This window comes from Bos indicus x Bos taurus, chromosome 9 (assembly GCF_003369695.1).
Source record: "Bos indicus x Bos taurus breed Angus x Brahman F1 hybrid chromosome 9, Bos_hybrid_MaternalHap_v2.0, whole genome shotgun sequence".
Classification (NCBI taxonomy): Eukaryota; Metazoa; Chordata; class Mammalia; order Artiodactyla; family Bovidae; genus Bos; species Bos indicus x Bos taurus.
This window is the reverse complement of record NC_040084.1, coordinates 91220962-91241869: the sequence shown is the minus strand read 5'-3', so window position 1 is coordinate 91241869 and position 20908 is coordinate 91220962. Positions and strand designations below refer to the sequence as shown.

Below are 20908 nucleotides of genomic sequence, written 5' to 3'. Positions count from 1 at the left end.
ACTCAGGTTTCTTTTGAGGAGGGACAAGGAGATGAGTGGTAGAAGGTAATGGTAATTTGAATTAATTTTTCTCCATTTTTCCAGCAGCTTAAAACTTTCTTTGAATATACTCACTCCTTACTACTATCTCCAATTTCTAAGTGAATCCCAATGAGAAAGTGTTTGTTTTTTGAACATTGTTTGGTCATATTTTAGGTAAATTGTATTAACTTTTTGTAATGGCAAAAGGTCCACTGTACCTACGTGTTAATTTGAAAGTTCCACTATTTCTAGGAGGAGCAAGTCACACACACACACACACACACACACACACACAGACTCACACACACATCCTCCTGGGTAGTGCCCTGAAGTTTAATTTAGAGAAGGGAATGTTGGGGTGGGTGGGGAGAGGGAGATAATCTGTGATTTTTTTTTTTAAACTTAAAGGTAATATATATTCATAAAAATATATTAAATAATATAAGATTATCCAAATAAGCCATCTTCTTTTTCATTTAGGGAATGTACTTTATGCCATGCTATTCCAAGCTCCTAAAGCTTATTTTCATCCTTCCCAATTTACTGTCTGTCAAATTAGATATAAGATCTTATAATCATTTTACTCTGACATAATTACAAATTAACGTGCTAGTCAAAAATAATTTTATTTTCTATCACAGTCTTTAGTAGCACAACTGAGCATCTTGGTACACACAGAGAAAGTAACCATTCTGTTTATTTTTGTTGTATACTTATTTCACTGATTTCTTAAAATTTGTTAAATATATATTACTTTAAAAATACTGTGGTATTAAAAGCTATGTGAAAGTGTTAGTCACTCAGTCCTGTCTGACTCTTTGCAACTCCATGGACTGTAGCCCACCAGGCTCCTCTATCCATGGAATTCCCCAGGCAAGAATACTGGAGTGGGTAGCCATTCCCTTCTTCAGGGCATCTTCCCAATCCAGGGATTGAACCTGGGTCTCCTTCATTGCAGGCAGATTCTTTACTGTCTGAGCCACCAGGGAAGCCATAAAAGCTATATATCCGGACTTTATTTGAAGTAGAGTCCTGCCTGCCTATCTGTAAAAAAAAAAAAAAGATGTATAAAATTACTGTTATCTTGTGGGACTGAAAACTCGTGGAGTCCTCAATGCTAATGTTACCCTCTAGGAGTCAGATGTCTTTTAATTTCAATGTCTCCAGCTTAACTCCAGGACTATTACCAAGCTTAGTATTTTTCCTATGCAGATGTCATCAGTTATCATGATAATCTTATTAAAGCCTAATTTTTAACAGCTTTATTGAGATATATTTCACGTATGCATGCTTGTTCAGTTGCTCAGTTGTATCCGACTCTTTGCGACCACATGCACTGTAGCCCACCAGGCTCCTCTGTCCATGAAATTTTTCAGGCAAGAATACTAGGGTGGGTTGCCATTTCCTTCTCCAGGGGATCTTCCTGGCCCTGGGACTGAAACTGTGTCTCTTGCTTCTTCTCATCGGCAGTTGGCTTCTTACACATACTGTAAAATTCACATATAAAAAACAGTTCAGTGGTTTTTAATATATTCATAGAGTTGTGCAACTCCACAGTCTGATGTGAAGTGTGTCACATCACACACAGGAAAACCCCATACGCATTAGCTGTCATTCCTGCTTGTCCCCTCCTCAGCCCCAGGCAACCACTAATCTACTTTCTGTCTCTATAGATTTGTTCTGGAAATTTTATTATAAATGGACAATATGGTATGTGCCTTTTGTGACTGGCTCCTTTTACTTCAAAGAATTTTTTGCAGTTCATCCATGTTTTTGTGTGTGTTAGTACTTCATTTCTTTTAATGACTAATACTCCATTCCCTGCATGTACCATATTGCAGCAATCGATGAACATTTATTTACACTGTTGCACCTTTTGTTTGTGTCTTTCATGACATTCATGCACAAGTTTTGTGTTAATGTATGTTTTTAATTTTCTTGAATACATAGTTAGAAATGGAATTGATGGGTCATATGGTGGCTCACAGTAAAGAATCTATTTGCAATGCAGGAGACACAGGAGACATGGGTTTGATCCCTGGGTCAGGAAGATCCCTGGAGGAGGGCATGGCAACCTGTTCCAATATTCTTGCCTGGAGAATCCTGTAGACAGAAGAGCCTGGTGGGCTACAGTCCACAGGGTTGCAAAGAGTCAGACATGACTGAAGCGATTTAGCACACACACATGATAAGTCTACAGTTAGAATTTTGAGAAACTGCCAGATTGTTTCCTAAAGTGGGGTCCATTTTACATTCCCACCAAGGACTTTAATGTTCTGGTTTCACCACACTTATGTCCTTTTTAATTTAGCCATCCTGGTGAGTGTGACACAGTATCTCATTGTGGTTTGGATTTGCATTTCTCTAATGACTAATGATACTGAGCATCCTTTCATGTGCTTATTGACAAAAGCCTACTTTTGATATCTGCACCAACTGAGCCAAAAAGTCTGTGTTCGAATGTAGTTTTGAATATTTCCCCCTTTTTTTTGATATTGTTTTGATAGAAAACAAAGAAGTTTATTGACCAGTACTATAATTTAATTGCAAAGTTAACCCAACATCTTTTCTCTCCATTTCATGAAAGAGTACTATGCATGCTTATGGACTTTCTGGTAGTAGAAGGGGGAAAAAACATTGCCTAAAGACACTTAATCTTACAAGAGTAAACTGTGAAGGAAGTGAGTGTGCTTAATTTTGATGCTCCTATACGACTATGGTATGACTTTTTTATCCCCTTTGGAGAGACTGTTTTTTAGTTCTCCTAAGGCCATGCTTTCTCTATGATCCTCTGTCAATCTTGTTCTCAGGACAGGAACCAAATCGCATGATTCCTGCATGTGTAGAAAAAACTAAGGACTGCATGGTAGAAAAAAAGTCTTATTGTCTATCTTTCCCAAGACTTTTCAGAGACCAAAGTGAATAATGGACTGAAGTTCTTAGTAAGAAATTAAAGCAGCGACAGGAGATGATTTTCTTTGAGTAAATTTCTATATCATTCGAGGCTCTTTCAGTTGCGTATGACTGAAGACAACATCCAGAATACCTTAACAAAGGCAATGGATTGGCTCCCAGGGGCTCAGATGACACTAACAGTATCACCAAGATCCATGTCTTAATTGTATCCTATGGATTGGCTCCATTTTCATGACTCTTGGCATGATTCCTGGAATCTTCCAGGTCATATCATCACATTGCTCAGTTTAGGAAAACAAGGAGATTGATTCCCTGATACTCCAAACCGAAGTCTCAGAATTGAGTCTCTTTGGCCCCGTGGGCCTGATCTGAGACCCGTATGCATCCCTAGATCAGTGACTGTGGCTAGCACGATGGGACTGCCTAAATATATAGGGTCCCTCTGGATACCCGGGAGAATCACTCCAATGGAAGCATTTGGGCTGAGGCTGGCGAGGTGTGGTTAAGGAAGAGAATGGGGGTGTGTGGCATGAGAAATGATTATTATCTGCTCAAAGCCACAGACCACAGGCAGATTCCTTCTTTCAAAGGGCGGTTCTAGGAAGGACATTAAAAAGGAGTCTGGGACAATGGTTCTCATTATTTAGGGTGTATATTGGTTTGCAAAGGTTTTCCTCTCCCACCACTGTATTTGAGAAGCAGAGAACTTGTTTGGTTTCACATGTTCACAGGTGGAGAGGAATTTTTCCCTAGGATGAATCTTCCCCTGAGTCCCACTAATCTCTGATTTAGATGGTGTTTGGACGAGACTTAGAGTTGACTTAGAGTTTCAGACTTAAAGTCGATGTTGGAATGGGTTAAGACTTGTGGCGATGTTAGGATGAATGAATGTATTTCACCTGTGAGAGGGACATGAATTTTGGGAGGTTACGGGGTATATACTTCCAGGTAGTGCAAGTGGTAAAGAACTTGCCTGCCAGGGCAGGAGATGCAAGAGATACAGGTTCAAGCCCTGTGTGGGGAAGATCCCCTAGAGAAGAAAATGGCAACCCAATCTAGTATTCTTGCCTGAAAAATTCCATGGACAGAGGATCCTGGTGAGCTACAGTCCATGGGGCCACTAAGAGTCGGATGCAACTGAGCACACAGCACAGAGGGTGTACTGTGATGGGTTCAGTTTTGTCCTTCCAAAATCCCTGGGTTGAAGTCCTAACTGAATTCATCTCAACATCTCCAAAAGTCTGAATCCATTCCAATATCAACTCTAAGTCGACTCTGAGTCTCACCCAAATATCATCTAAATCAGAGATTGATGTCCCCCTAATCAATATGACTGGTGTCTATAGAAGGGGATATTGGGACACACAGACGTGCACACCATAAGACACCAAGTCAAGATAAGAGTCCTGCTGCCACAGCCAAGGAACCGTCAAAAGCTGGGGGAGAGGCTTGGAGCAGATCCTGCCCTAGAGCCTTCAAAGGGAACATGGGCTGTTGTGACAAATGTACGTCTCACCATTGTGGAGCCTGGAAGTCTAAGATGAAGGTGTCAGGAGGATCTTGTTTTAGGACCACAGTGTCAAATGTTCTGTCCTTGATTAACTGGGCGTATTGTTATGTTTTTATTTTAATAGAAGAGACAAAAGCCTCCGAAGATGATGAAATGGAGAAGCTCTACAAATCGTTAGAGCAAGCTAGTCTGTCTCCTCTTGGGGACCGACGACCTTCAACCAAAAAGGAGCTGAGAAAGTCCTTTGTCAAGCGGTGCAAGAATCCATCCATAAATGAGAAACTCCACAAAATACGAACTTTGAATAGCACATTAAAGGTAAGAAATTCCAGATTGTGGATGAACTCTGTGGATGTGGGGTGAGAAAATGCTGGTTTTGTGGAACAATCCATGCTAACCACGTGTGTTTATGTGGCTAGAGGGTGGGGAAAGGCAGTAAAGCCAATACAGTCTCTGTAGGGTGAGTTGACCCTTGACATTCCTAAAGCCCTAGGGAATGTGGTTTTTACAATAGGCCTTGATTTTTCCATTCACTCTGGCATAAAATCTCAAATATTAAGCTTCGAGATGGCAAGGATCATGTGTAATTTGTTTTTGTACCCTTCTACCTGGAATAATAAATGTTAGAGAGAGTCTGAGATACTTAACTGGCAGGAGTACACAGTAATATTTAATAAGATCTTGGGATTTCACCTGATTCATGAGAGGAGGCCATTCTTCTGTACTATATCCAGAAGAAAATGTCTACATTTTAGAGACAGCAAAGACTTAAGAGACTTCAAGCTGTTGGATTTGAAGCTACAAAACACCATGAGAGCTGGGCAGTGGGAAAGAGATACTTCCTGGTAGCAGGGGATTTCATCATGAGAATAAGGGTTAGTGTACAGGATGTACTGGAGCTATTTCTAGGGCCTCCTGTAACTGAAAGGGTTCTCTGTAGCAAGAGCATCCTGGTTTCACATTTAGACAACAGTACAAACAAGGGGAGGCCAGAAGAGTTTGTAAAATAGTTCTGAATTAGCAGAAGATTTATAGATTCTGAAAAGCCTTGACAGACCTGAAATTTAATTCCGTTTTGTACATGTCCTTTTGTATCATATGAATGTGAATCCCTTTCCGGGAAGAAATGTCAGCAAGCAAAAAGACAAGGCTACCAAAGATGACTGAGTAACTCTTAGTCAGATGTCCCTGTTCATCTATAGAAAACTTAAGCACCCTAAAAACCTTGCTAAAATGAAGCTGAAAAATAAAAGGCAAAGGTACATTTTATTTATAGAAAGAAAACCCAAATGTGGAGAAATTTCCTTAGCATTTAATGATGAAAAACATCACTAGCACTCCTTTCAAAATCAAACATAATCTGTCATCATGGGTTGGCCAAAAATTTCATTGGGTTTTTCTTAGGATGTTACTGAAAAACCCGAATGAACTTTTTTGGCCAACTCAATATTTGCAGAGTTGTGGTTCTCTGTGACCTCTTGTTCTTCAGGCACTATAGCCACAGAATTGATGAATCCAACAGATTTTTCTTTTCTTCCCAGGTTTTAGTAATTACTAACTAGGTGACAAAAATACCCACAAACATAGCAGCTCCAGGTACTAGACATTTATTGTCTCACAGTTTCTGGGAGTCAGGACTTTGGGTGTGGCCTGGTTCAGTGTTTCTGCTTCCATGTCCCTCATGAGGCTATAATCCAGGCACCAGCTGGGGCTATCCACAGTCCTCCACTGTGGGAAGGTGTGCTTCTAAGCTTTTTCACAGCAGAGTTCAGTTCCTTACAGGTTGCTGGACTGACGGTCTCAGTTGTTCATTTGTTCACTGTCTATGGGCTGGAGGCCACCCCAGTTCCTTCCCATGTGGGTCTTTTCATAGAGCAGCTCTCAAAGTAAGAGCTGACTTCCTGCAGAGCGAGTAAGGTGGGGAGAGTGAGCAAGCAGGGTGGATCATACCCCAGCCTCAGGAGAGACGTGACATTGCTTTTACAGCGTTCTATTCATTAGAAGCAAATCGCTAGGTCAGCCTCCCTACAGTCAAGAAGGAGAATTACAGAAGGGCATGAATCCCAGGGAGCAAGGAATGCTGGATCATTTCAGGGGCTGTCTGCCCCACCCAGCTGCACTCTCTGAACATCACTGAAAAGAAGGCCTTTCCACAGATCCCTTAGGCTGGGGCTGATGAGATAGATTCCACGTTGTGTATTTCTGTGAACCTCCTACGAGGTCAGAGGGCAGGATGACGTAGAAATTGACCTTGTTGGAAAAAAAAAAAAATCAGCCTCTTCATTAGAGAATGATCATTTGGTACATGCATGCTTATTCATGTCAGAAAGCTATCAGAATAATTTTCTTTTAACTATCTTAACATTTTTTTTCCATTTATTTATTGGCTACACTAGGTCTCCATTGCTGCATGTAGGCTACTCTCAAGTTGCCGTGCATAGGCTTCTCATCACAGTGACTTTTCTTGCTGTGGAGCATGGGCTCCGGACGTGTGGGCTTTATTAGGTGCAGCACACAGGTTCAGTAGTTGTAGCTCTCAGGCTCTAGGGCTCAGTAGTTGCCGCACATGGGCTTAGTTGTCCTGGGCCATGTGGGATCTTCCTGGACCAGAGACTGAACCCATGTCCCCTGCATTGTCAGGGGGATTCTTAACCACTCCACCACCAGGGGAGTTCTGTCTTTAAAACTCAAGCTGTTAGGATAGTGGTCACCTTTGAGGAAAAGGTGAGGATATATACTGAGTAGGACCACAGTAAAGCTTTTGAAGTGCCAGATAAGAGTCTTTCCTTGACTGTGACAGTGGTTACACAAATGTGCTCTTTTTGTGATGATTTTATTAAGCACAGACTTTATATGTACATTTTGCTCTGTGTATATTACATTGCAATATAAATATATAAAAAAATACTTCAAAGCTGGAGTGTGGACAAGCCAAAAAAAAGAACAGTTTCATGCAGAAGCAAGCAAACTATTTTAATAATAATGTTTATAGTAGTGTAGGCACATTCCAGAAATAAAGAAAAATTCTTGCACGGGGATTGTATTGGAATGAATACTCTCTATAGAAATTCTTTTAGGAAGTTGAGCAAACTATTGTGTCGCACACTAGAGATCTTTAGATCTTTAAGAGTCTCCGAGAGCTCCACCTTCCCTGACTTTTGGCTAAGCCTGTCTTTATTTTTAAATGAATGATTAATGAAATGATTAATGAGTCCAACTGAAACTTTCTCCGAAAACTACCCTCACTTGTATCTGAAGGGGAACAGACCTTTCTTTGCCCAACTGCTCTGATAGAATCCATTTCCAATGCTTAGGTCTTGATACAAACCATGCACTGAATAGTTGGAGTAAAAAAATGAAAGGATGATATTTTTCAGAACTCTATCAGACCCTGCCTGCCAGAAAACCAGAAGGATGTTGTAAAAGTAGTTCAAAGCATTCAGCAAGCCTCTTGCTCTACAGGGGAGAAGCAGGGCTTTTTGCCTGATGCTCTTGACCCTGGGTTGCCAAGTCTAGGAAGGAGCTCAGAGAGTTTTATTGTTTTGCTAATTTCCTTCCTCTCTATTCTTATCTACAGTTTTTTTCTTTTATCCATAAAGGAACTAACACAGACTTGAGCTGAATGGGAAGAAATTTGAATTATTTAGAGCTAGAAACCGTATGAGAAGTGTTAGCCCAAAGTTGAAGAGATCCTTTCCTAAAACCTTTTATCCCCTTTAGAGGGGTGGTGAATTCATTTTTGCCTTGAAAAAATCAGTTTTCCAAATTTTGTTGATTTGCCAAGATCTTAATTAATAATTTCTTCAATAGCATATTAGGATCACTCTCTGGACAGATATCAAGATTTCTTAAGAACGAAGTGAAACTCCTTAAGTGACTACTTACCATAGTGCTATGGTAAGACTAGAGAATAGAAGCATATTTTTGGGTGGGAAAGATTGTTTTCTGAAGTGTTGATGTTGGACTCAGAGAGAAAACTGCCTTGGCTTTGCTTGACTTTCTGGCAGTCCTTCCTAGTTACCCACTTTACTTACTAACCTTTCTTTCCTCTGTTTCTTGGTCTTGGCCAACCTCCTGGGTATTCCTCTTTGGTTACTTTCCTTCTGCACAGTTTTTCTCTCCTTCCTGAAACCCCAAAGTATCTTTTAACCTCCGTTTATCACCACACCCTTGCTTTTGTGATTCAAAATGATAAATCTCACTACTCAGATTACTATGTGTGTGAACCTTTTCCCTTGAAATGCATGTTACTCCAGTCAATTTAGAAACAGGAAAAGAAGAAGACAAGAAAATATAATAAAACACTCCAAATAAAGCATAAGTTAAAGCTGAATGTAGAGCACAAACAATACATTCATGTGCCAGTGGGTCTAAAAGAGGAGGCACAAGGACATTGGAAGCAGAGAAGGGGGTCAAGGAAGGGCTTGTATGATAAATAAGAGCATATGAGTACGCCAGTGAGAATGATCACCTGCAGATGGGAAACTGATGAGTCACAGGAAAGGGGTGAGAATTGCTGGAGAAAATTTCCTAAATGTACGAAAGAACATGCTTTTACAAGTAGAGAGATGGGTCTTTGCTGGAAGCACAGACATTTCACCCAAGTGAACAGGAAGGAAGGCAGCATGTACTTGTGCTGATGTAGATAGAAGGCAATAGGAGCTTGGGAGAACTACTCTTCTGATTGTTTCCATTTCCTCAAAAAAATAAAGAGCAGGGTCCTCAGCTACAGGGGAGGATTGGGGAGGAGATCTGAGCAGAAATGAGAAACTCTGAAATAGTCATTTAGGGGAGTGGGAGAAAAAAGGGATGAGAAAACACAGTTACTGAATAGTCGTGCAAGTCCACTTAATGGCAGTGGTCATGCATTTGAACTTGGACCAGTAAGCACAGCAGTGAATGCTTACCTATGCACATCCTGCCCCAGATTAGCAGAGATAGTTCATAACTGAATGTCTATCTGGCCCTCAGCACTGTGTGAGATTTGGGGAATGCAGGAATGAATAAAATATGTTCCTTGTCGCTTTCCTTAAGAAGCTTTAGAATAGACGACGTGACAGACCCATGAACATCTAAGTGTGATGTGGTAAGTTCTAAGAGGGTTCCAAGCATTGGAAGGCATGCAAGCATGAAAAAATCTTCTCAGTTCAATCTGGGGGTTCAGTTTTTTGGAGAGCATGATACCCGAAGTGAATGTACATTTATGAGCGGTAGTAAAATCCATTAAAAAAAAAAAAGAGATTGGCCAATGTTCCATGTGAAAATCACTCTAGGTATGAATTAGAGTCGACTAGGTGAAGGAGGTCCTCTGCCTGAAGTGAATGTACATTCATGAGCTGTAGTAAAATCCATTAAAAAACAAAAGAGAGAGAGAGGGAGATTGGGAAATATTCCATATGAAAATCACTCTAGGAATTAGAATCCACTAGGTGAAGAAGTGGAGAAGGAAATGGCAACCCACTCCAGTATTCTTGCCTAGAAAATCCTGTGGACAGAGGAGCCTGGTGGGCTGCTGTCCATAGGGTTGCACAGAGTCAGACACGACTGAAGCGACTTAGCATGCATGCGTGCATTGGAGAAGGAAATAGCAACCTGCTCCAGTATTCTTGCCTGGGGAATCCTAGGGATGGAAGAACGTGGTGGGCTGCCGTCTATGGGGTCGTGCAGAGTCGGACACGACTGAAGCGACTTATCAGCAGCAACAGCAGGTGAAGAAGGGTGTAGAAGGTCCTCTGTGTGACATGTCCTGGGGTGGTGAAGCAGCATTGTATGGGGGAGAAAACCCATGTCAATACTCCTAGAGAGGAAAGGAAAAAGCAAGTGGAGAATCAACAAATGGGCTCATGTCCGTGGAAACTTGGGTTAGAAGGGGAACCGTTAAGAGGACTCAGAATTTCAGGGGGACTCCCTGGACTGTTGGACAGAGGGTGGATACAAAGTGGGGACTGGGGGCAGGAACCTCACCTGGTAGGCTGTAGCAGCAGATTAAGGGTGATAGGTGAGACTTTATATCCCAAATTGGGATTACGGTCACAGAGATGGAGGAAGCAGGAATAGGTTTGTGATAAATATGTAGGCTGAGAAATCTTTTATTTTTTTTTTAATGTGGAAACTGATATGTCTTATGTCTCATTCCATTCCTTGACTATAGAAAAGTCCCCTGACCTGAGACAGACATTTCAGAAATGTGTGTCACTGGTTGCGGAGGAGGCAGGGTGAAATGATATGAATAGATTATTGGCGTCATTGAAATACGCATTGTTTGTATGGAAGTTTAATGATATCTTCTTTGAATAAAAAGATAGCCTACCTGTTTAGTCTGTATACATTAAATAAATGTGTGAAATTTATTTAAAATTAATACAATTTAATAGAAAATAAAAAAAGAGACATTTTGTACTGTCTTATGTCTTAGGATAAGTACTGTGTGGTCAACAACATGGTTATACAGTTATCCATCCCAGGAGGAATAAAGCTCACACTGAGATAGAAATATGACTGTGATGTGGAATACTGGATTAATCAGGAACATAGGAGACATAGGAGACCTTGGTTTTGTGTCCAGTTCTTCCCCCAAGCCTTGTGTGGGATGTTTACCTCTTTGTGCTTAGCTTATCTAAGCACAAAGGGCGGGTGTCCTGCCATGTCTCTTAGGATTGTTGTAGAAATTTGAATATTAGTGTGTAAAAACACTTTGATAATTTTACAGTCAAGGTATATGTGCATTTATTTGCAAAAGGCTAAAGATGGTTTATTGAAGTTAAGATAGCTATCACATCTCACCCTCCTCTCTCTCTGTGTCTCTTTTTATTTTCCTACTTGGACAGTGTAAAGAACACGACCTGGCCATGATTAACCAGCTGCTGGATGATCCGAAGCTGACAGCCAGAAAATATAGGGAGTGGAAGCTCATGAACACCCTGCTGATCCAGGACATCTATCAGCAACATCAGCAGAGGCGAACCCCCACGTCTGCCTCTGAAGGCTCCCCCCAGAAACCACCTTCCTCTGCCTGCCTTGAAAATTCAATTTGAGAACCAGCCAGGATGCTCTCCCCTCCTGTCTTACCCCTCAGGCAACTCTTCAAGACGTTGCGAGAGCTTAACATTTTTCCTTGTAAAGGAAAACTGAAACCCAGTTCCTGGAAACACCAGCTCCTCCTGGAGGGATGCGGTTGGGATGGAAACAAACGATGATGCTGCCTCACCAATTCCAGTGCTCCCATCGTACTGGAGGGATGGAGTTCAGCTGAGAAAACAGTGTCTGTGTTCCTTCTGGGACCCCTGACCATGCTGGGTTCTAGGTGGGATATGCAAACCATATTTTTTGTTTCTTGTTCTCAAGAGAAGGACAGCATTCCACGGGCAAAAGATCACTTTTGACCAGGGATACTTCTTCATAGAAATATTCAGTTTCCAAAAGAAGAATGTACATATTCCATCTGGTTGGGTAGCTGAGTTCCCCAAATCACCTTTTGAGTGGAGGAATGCTTTCTACAGAGCGCCCGGAGCAGGACAGATGTGGCATCGTGGATCCCCAAATCACCTTTTGAGTGGAGGAATGCTTTCCACAGAGCACCCAGAGCAGGACAGATGTGGCATCGTGGATCCCCAAATCACCTTTTGAGTGGAGGAATGCTTTCCACAGAGCGCCCGGAGCAGCACAGATGTGGCATCGTGGAGCCCAAATCCCTTGCCTTTGACCCAGAACGCTGGTGCCTTTCCCACGTGTTGAGAAATGCTTCGTAGCAAATGCTGTATGGGAACACTCAAGAAAGAGACGTGTTCTGTATTCCACTCATTCAAAGGACAGCTTCATATTTTCACACTTTGTCTGGGTTGGGGTCGGGGACCTGATTCATGTGTCCTTTCCACGGAACAGCTAAAGACAACTCTCTCATCACACTCGGACACCTCTATTCCAACCTAAGCTTTTCTGAACCAGGATGTAGTAATACATCCAGCGAGGAATGTTTCCCGCCATGGCCCTTGGGTGCGGTAGCTATGCATGGTATAAATGTACATCCAGGGAGTTCCCTGGTGGTTCAGTGGTTAGGACTCCATGCTCGCAGTGCCGAGGGCCCAGGTTCAACCCCTGGTTGGGGAATTAAGATCCCACAAAAAGCACAACATGGCCATTAAATAAATAAATGTGTATCCGCGATCCCCAGGATCCGTATTGACAAGGTGATTCTGGTGTCTGAAATTTACTCCAAAAAAAAAAAAAAAGAGTTAAAAGATGATTGTTTTATTTTTGTATGGTTATGTGTCACTGTGTCCTATGTGAATAGCTATCTATAATATGTTTGTTATTTAAAGATATTTATAGAAGTTTAGATTACTAATGTCTTACAAGAGGCTATATACTATGGTATGTTTTGTTCAGTATATATTTCAAAGTATATACTTTTTGCTTGAGAAAAATAGAAATACTATGGGTACATTGGAGTTATGATATTGCACTATAATATCTGAGGAATGCTCAGGAAATCTTGTGGGATAAATGTAGGGCATGCATTGCTAATAATAATCTTTATTTTCTGGCTTTTCTCTCTGCTTCTGTCTCTGTCACCAGAATGCTTAGGTTTCTATCTGTTGTAAACCATTCTCCTAACCAGAAAAGGACTTTCCTTTTACATCATCCCTTCTAGTAAATACACGTTAAGGTTTATGCCATTTATGCCCACACATCCTAAATCAAATGAAGCACAACTAATGCAGTCTTCTGAAGACTATTAGGCTAATACCCTTAAAGGAAACTCATTTTATTAGAGAAACAGAGGCAAGTCTCCACTCACTAATCACCATGAATACTTCTCTCCATAAGAATAACCACATCAGAGACCCATTTCAGCCTGACCTCGAGCAAATTGTCAACACAACCTCATTGGGTTTGTAGTGTCAGAGTGTGTGGCTTGACATTCAAATGGAAATACCCACCCCCCACCTCTGAATTTTATCTGCAAACTAAATGGAAATAGTTGTTGAAATTTTCCCTAAGCTTTACTAAGAGGTCTCAATACTTTGTAAACAAAAAACAACTTTAAACCAAACAAAAAGCACGTTGTAATACTAGAAGCTTCTGAGAGATAAAGGCCAAGCTGGTCAGTGTGACCCAGTGAGCATTTAGGTGCTGTTGCCCCAGGTAGAACTGGTAACCCTGAGAGAAGGAACCATTCAGGTCCTCAGGCTGGACCCTGAAGCTTCTGGTTTGAAGCCTGGTGTTTCATCCTCTTTACTCTAGAAATTATCATTGATTCTGCCTATAATTAGCAGCATCTGATTCTTCCTGTTTCCATTGCTTCCCCATTTCCCCCTCTATTTGCCATGATGTGATGGGCCCAGACGCCATGATCTTCGTTTTTTTGGATGTTGAGTTTTAAGCCAGCTTTTTCACTCTCCCTTTTCACTTTCATCAAGAGGCTCTTTAGTTCCTCTTTGCTTTCTGCCATAAGGGTGGTGTCATCTGGGTATCTGAGGTTATTGATATTTCTCCTGGCAATCTTGATTCCAGCTTGTGCTTCATCCAGCCTGGCATTTCGCATGATGACTCTGCATATAAGTTAAATAAGCAGGATGACAATACACAGCCTTGATGTACTTCTTTCCTAGTTTGGAACCAGCCCGTTGTTTCACGTCTGGTTCTAACTGTTGCTTCTTGACCTGCATACAGGTCAAATTCTTCCTGTAATCAGAAGGTGGATTGTTCAGGGTTTGCAATGGAAACAAAGTGGTGAGAAAAGCTGAAATAATCATGGAGGAAAGGATATTATGATATATGTTCTTCTGCCTTATTTCTCTTTAGTTTCCAGCACCACCCTATAAACGTCAAACCAGTTTTCCCCAGGTGGAAGTGCTTCAACAGCTTGCAGATATATTCTAATGCTTTACTGTGATTTTTTGTTAATATACATGTAACTGACCTTTTCAAGTCCATACCGCTTGATGGAGAAGCGCTTGATACCGCTCCCGGAGAAGGCAATGGCACCCCACTCCAGTGCTCTTGCCTGGAAAATCCTATGGATGGAGGAGCCTGGAAGGCTGCAGTCCATGGGGTCGCTGAGGGTTGGACACAACTGAGCGGCTTCACTTTCATTTTTCACTTTCATGCATTGGAAAAGGAAATGGCAACCCACTCCAGTGTTCTTGCCTGGAGAATCCCAGGGACGACGGAGCCTGGTGGGCTGCCATCTACGGGGTTGCACAGAGTCGGAGACGACTGAAGTGATTTAGCAGCAGTAGCAGGTACCACTCCAGTTTAAAGGCAAAATAGATCTGTGAGATGACTTGTCTTTCAGTTACTTTTCAAGGTGAAGTCAGTTGACACGTTTTTGCTTTGTTAGTTGAAACAGTTGCAGAACCCCCCATGAAAGTTAAAATTGAGTTGCAGGATTTTGCGCCCAGCTCTTCTAGACCAGACTCACTTGCTCACTTGTGACTTCCCTTCTGGGGATGTGTTCGCTCTGTGTTCTGCTGTGCTAGGAAGTAGTGGGGGCTGCAGCTCTGAGTTCCCACCTTCAGCTGTGGTTGAAGAGGAGGGCAAGAGAAGTAAGAAGAGGGGGGTGACTTTCTTCAGAAGTAACGCCAGTAAGTCTCTGGGCCTGAAGCCATTTTTTTCTGATCTGAGGGATACTGAGAAAATTGGATTACTTCCGATTTATTCCCGAGGACTGGACCATCTCTGAAATGGATTTGGGGCCATTTCATGTGGGTCTAAGGGGAGATTTCTACACCCATTGCTGTTTTCAAAGTTTACTGTTCCTCCCATACTGATCTGCTGCTGGGCTGGCTGTGGATTGGGGTGTAACTTATCATTCTGCTTCCTTTCCTTCCTTCTGTAAAGTACACTGCTTGTTAGGAGCTGTGAGATCCTTGGATAAAAGAGATCTGTGGTCAAGCGCTGTGGAACGGCACACCACCATGACCACTCAGGAAGTGGAGAAGCTCTGAGCATAACCGGGTCTGAACCCGCGGCACCTGGCGTGGCCTAGGATCTGGCTTGGACTCCTCTCGGGTTGTTGTGGGTCGGGGGCTGCTCCCTCCACTGTTTGCCTGGTGCGGGATGTGACGCTCTCACTGATTGGCCCACTGCAGGATCTGCTGAGTTGTGTCCCTCACATGGAGGACGTCTGTTGCTTTGAGCAATCCTTAGTTGTGTCACGGTCTCTGTGTCACACCCCAGGCCTACAGCCTTGGACAAAGACTCTAAAGCACACTATGGTGAAGACTGCAGGAAGCAAGCCTGGGCAAGCGGTTGTGCTGGAGTCAGAGGTCAAGGTGAAACGATGGTGCCTTAGATTTAAGTAGCACTTTGTAGTAGTTTGCAAATGGATGTATTTCAAGTTCCCCCTACCCCTCTGGAGGGGTCTCTGTAATATTGGGGATGGCTGTGGATTATCGTTCTTCCTTCTGGCCCAGGATGAGTGCCTTGGGGAGACCCCCACGTGGTGTGGCCAGGACGTGAGTCTCCCTCCATCTCTGCCTTGTGCAGTGGTGTGGGGACCAGCAGGTGAACTTGACTGTACGTGCCCTTGCACTGCCATGGGCACAGGGCCATGGTGGCTTCTCGGAGGTCATCCACCAAAAACCTGAGGGCCCCTGTTTCTTGAGTACAGTCTCTTCCTCGTGGCCTGAAAGTTTACCGTTCCTCCTGTACTGCTCTGCAGCTGGGCTGGCTGTGGATTGGGGCATAACTTATCATCCTGCTTCCTTTCCTTCCTTCCGTAAATTACACTGCTTGGTAGGAGCTGTGAGATCCTTGGATGAAAGAGATCTGTTTATTTTTCCTTTTTAAAATGTGTCAGGAGATACCAGACACTGAGCTTAGCGATTAAGGGTTAGGACCTTAAGTTCCTCTGAGTTCTTTTTTATGTAATTATGCTAATTTCCTCAGACAGCCTCTAAATCACAAGCAGTATCACAGAGGTGAACCAGACACTTAAAAGTCTTTTGAGGAGAGGTGCTGTACCAGTTCCAGCCATATGTAAATTTATGGACATATACCTCTTTGTATGATATTCCAATTGAAAGATAATATTTTGATGAAGTCCACAGAAGATTGAGTGAGTAATTTAGGTGCAGAAGGGGGCCACCCAATAGTCATTCTGTGTTGCAAAGCTGCCGTGTCTAAATGAAGTTTGAGGATGGATCTCCTCTTCGGTCTAATATTTGATATTTGATTGGGGTTTTCCAATTGGCTTCACCATCCAATTTTTTTTTTGAGGGGGGGAGTATAGTTATATATAAGAGAAATAGAGTCCTAGAAATGTGGAGTGACTGCCTACCTAGGGTTTTGTAATATGTCACAAAAATGGAAGCCCCCAAAACTAGATTTTAACAACTCATAGGAAATGGACTGAGGTGGATCAGTCATTCCTCTAGCACCCAGAGCTGCTGTCTCAGTGAACAAGAAAACGATCTCGTTTCTATGTGTTGTGAGACAGGAAGCCTTCTCTACATCTTCACCCTTGCACACATCACCACAGACCACAGAGAAAACGAAGAAGAAATGGATTCTACATTTTGAATAATACTTCTGTTTCTCGTGCTGTGAGAAGACTTCGCTGCCCTGTTTTGATATTTCTTTACCTTGAATCCAAAAGGGGACGCCTGCCCCAGGGAGATGATGAACATCTCATCATAAAGCCCAGGATTTTATTCCACCATGTCCTTTAATGTCCTTGCATGATGCGGATGTGACTTTTTGCACTGCATGATGTTTGGGGGCAAATGTTAATGTCAAAACGATACCTTCAATCTCATTGTACTCTCATCTCCCCTCTTGGAACAAACTGAAAAAAAAGAGGCATGACTCATTTCTCCTACTTTCTGTGTTTGAGGATGACTTTTCAGATAAAAATAAAAACAGAAGAAAATATGTCTAGTAAAATGACATGGGAAACAGTGGAAATGTTCTGTTCCTGTTCGTTTTCTGCCCTGCAATGTTGCTTGGTCAAAATAAAAGTTCCCTGGGAAGTATTGCGTGGCTGGGCTTTTATCGTCTACAAAGATTAGGGCGCCCTCTGGTGGCATCTTCAAAATAATTGCTTCTAGACGATTTTTAAATAAAAGAATTTTATTGAGAAATCTATTTCAACAATAACTCAGGTGGCCTTCTCCAGTGGTCTTCAGCTGACAGGTTTTCTCAATGCAGATATATTTATACTTTTCAAAATTGTTGATGCAAACAATTTAACTCGTCATTGTTATGTACCCACATCTTGTTTAGAGAATCTTAAAAATCTGCAGATTACAAAAATTACAACCAGTAGCACATAAGCTCCTTAAAACACATAAGATATGTTCGTGAAAAAGGGACAATGAAAATATTGAAGTAGCATCATAAATCGCCTTTATTCTGATCCACTGATGAAAGGAGGTTAGTTTGTGTTGAACTTAACACCTCCTTGACTGCTGTATACACAAAGTGTTTTATTTTTTTTCCTCCCTCCCTCCAAATTTTCACTTTACATGCTGAGTCTCATCCTCTTTTTCCTCTATCTGCTACCAGCAAGTCTGTCTATGCTCCCACACAGAAGCAGTAAAAAATTATTCTAGACCAAAGGGATTATCCAAAGGCATCAATATAGCATGTTCTTGATTTCCAGAACAATCTTGCATTAGTTTTATGTTGCTGCTGTACCACTGCAAATGTAGCAGCTTAAAAATGTGTTGAATGTATTTCCTTGCTCTCTCCAGGTCACCCACATTGTTTGCTTCTTGGATATCTTCCTGCATCTTCAAAGTGGCAACATTGTATCTCTCTGCTTCTGGTCTCTCTAGTGAGAGACCCCTTTCCCCACTGGCTCTTTTAAGGACCCCTGTGATTGCATTCAGCCCACCTAATGCAGGCAACCTTCTCTATTTTAACAACCTGAATACAACCTCCAACCTTAACTCCTTTTTGTACAATATATGCAGGTCCAGAGATTCATGACCATCATTCTACCATGTAAATCTGCTGACTGTAAACCTCCATTTCAAATATCCTGTTTAGTCTCCCTGAACCATCGATGTCTTCCAGAAATTTCGGAATGTCTTAAGTTTTAATGACAAGCACGAAATCCTTTGTCATACCGTGTGATGAATTTGATTTCATCAAAGTATATTCACTATAGGAAAAATATTAATAATTCCATCTTTATGAGTAAGGGGAAATTTTTCTAGTTTTTAAACTGACACATACTCAGGTGTGACAGATACAGGAGTTTCACAATTAGATCAAGTTTTAACAACACCTGCATTTAAAGACAAAGCATTAGAAAGCTTCTTTTGAGAATTGAATATTGTTTAGCAGAGGGTGACTTAGGCCTCAAAATCTTAGGTTTATGAGCTGCTCCATGCCAGGTCCCAGCTTGTTCTCACAGGAAAGAGTCCCAGAGAGCCTAGTGAGTCCATGATGATGTTCAAATGTACCAAGAGGCATAGAATTTCCATTGATTTCAGCCCTTGTAAACCACCATCTGAATACTATATTTGTCTTTTCTCTTTGAACAGCCCAAGCAAGCCTGTCTTCACAGGTAATCCCTTGATGCTGGTCTGCTTGTTTTTCCAGCCTCATGCTTGAGGAACTCATAAGCGCTCTGCCTGCCCTGAAGTCTCTGATGAGCGTGTGTTGGCAGTTCTGTCTGGAGCAGGTGGTGTGGGGAAGGGACAGAACTCCCAGGCCAGTGGGGTGCCTGGATGCTTCACTAGTTACTGTCCTGGTGCCAAATATTATAGTTGTGGACGCTGTGGAAGCCGGCCCAGACCCCTTCACTTGTCCAGAGTTTTCATGCCTCAGGATTTGCAGTTAATAGCATCCTCCTTTTCCAGAAAATGGTCCTCAGCCAAATGAGCCCCACTTAGGCCAGGATGTTATTTATGCCCCTCATTCTCGACCAGGGTGGCTGTGGCCAATAAATGCCAAGGCCAGATGGCAACACTTAGCAATCACAAGCAAGGTAGTCAGAATTAGTGCAATGGGCAACAGCGACAGCCTGGGGCTGGTGCTGACCATATGGATCTTTGGAGACGGCTAATAGAAAACGAGTCTCCAGACACAAAATACATGGGAAGACAGCGGTATGCAGAAATACCTTCAAGGGAAATTTGATAAGGCCCAAAATGTTGCTGATTCCCAGGAACCCCTTCCAAATAATATGGCTGCTAGGTTAGGGGAGGGAAGGGAAATATATAGGCCAAGTGATAAATGGCCCATGTGCTCTAATTTCTTTTTTCTTCTTTAAAACTTTTGGCTGCACCGTGTGACATGTGGAATCTTAGTTCCCTGACCAGGGATTGAACCTGCACCCTCTGCAGTGGATGTGTGGAGTCTTAACCACTGGACCTCCAGAGAAGTCTTGCTAATTTTTAAATGTACAATTGGAAATGCTATACTTGGCAACTGGAAGAATTCTCATGTCAGTTTTTTTTTTTTTTTTTAACCAGTAGTAAGTATTGTAGAAGTCCTTGAAACCACCTCTTTCAGAATAGACCGTAAATGAAAACCAACATTGCATCCAAGGGAAACGGCAGAGGTTAGTGCCCCTGTAAAGGACTTTGAGGTATAGGTGCCCACTCATACCTATTCAATTTACAAGTTTGTCTCCTTAAAAACCAAGAAGGATCATGGCAAATTATGATGGATTCCTGTTAACTGAACCAAGTTACAACCCGCGGAACCTGCAGTGTTTGCTGTGGTCTCTTTACTAGAGCAGATTACATCCACCAGCACATAAACCTTGGCTGGGAAGTGGATTCTCTTCAACATCCTTCAGTTCACATCTATATGGAATGGATGACTAAATGCATTTATGGTCTTGACCCAGGACTCTATTAATTCTCTTGCTGTGTGTTATGATATAGTTGAAAGGGACCTAGACCATTTAAACATTCCACAGAAAATCATATCGGTTCACCATATTGATGACATCACGTAACAAGCAATAAGAACTTGATGAGCAAGAAGGGGAAAGTGCTTTGGAGGCTATGGTTTGACATAGGAACTCCGGATGGTGAGAGATAGATTCAACAAAGGCTCAAAGTATTGCTAAATATGTGGAATATCTAGGGGTCCAATTGCTTGGGGAAAGCCAGGACATCTCATGCAAAGGACAAAATTATTGTACCTTGTGTGTGGCTGTGCTCAGTCATGTCTGATTCTTTGCAACCCATGGACTGTAGCCCTCCAGGCTCCTCTGTCCACAGGATATTCCAGGCAAGAATACTAGAGTGGGTTGCCATTTCCTTCTTCAGGGGATCTTCCTGACCCAGGGATTGAACCCTTGTCTCCTGTGTCTCCTGCATTGCAGGCAGATTCTTTACCACTGAGCCACTTGGGAAGCTTAGATGTCTACAATAAGAAAGAAGCATTATGCTTGGTGGGTCTGTTCAAGTTTTGAAGGCAACATGTCCCGTACTTGGGAAGATTGTTCTGACTTCATTCATTGAGATGGGAATCTTCTAGAGCCCAGAACAAGAA

The 20908-nt window shown here is 42.2% G+C and overlaps 1 protein-coding gene across 4 annotated transcripts in view; it reads left to right on the top strand.

The window, feature by feature from the left end:
• Positions 1-17424, top strand: part of IPCEF1 (interaction protein for cytohesin exchange factors 1) — a 167811-nt gene extending 150387 nt beyond the window's left edge. For all 4 annotated transcript variants that reach the window (XM_027551900.1, XM_027551901.1, XM_027551899.1 and 1 more), the window contains 2 exons: positions 4572-4765; positions 11275-17424. In XM_027551900.1, the coding sequence (XP_027407701.1) occupies positions 4572-4765; positions 11275-11481 (401 nt within the window). In that variant the 3' untranslated portion in view covers positions 11482-17424. The remainder of the gene's footprint in view (positions 1-4571; positions 4766-11274) is intronic.
• Positions 17425-20908: the final 3484 nt, after the last annotated feature.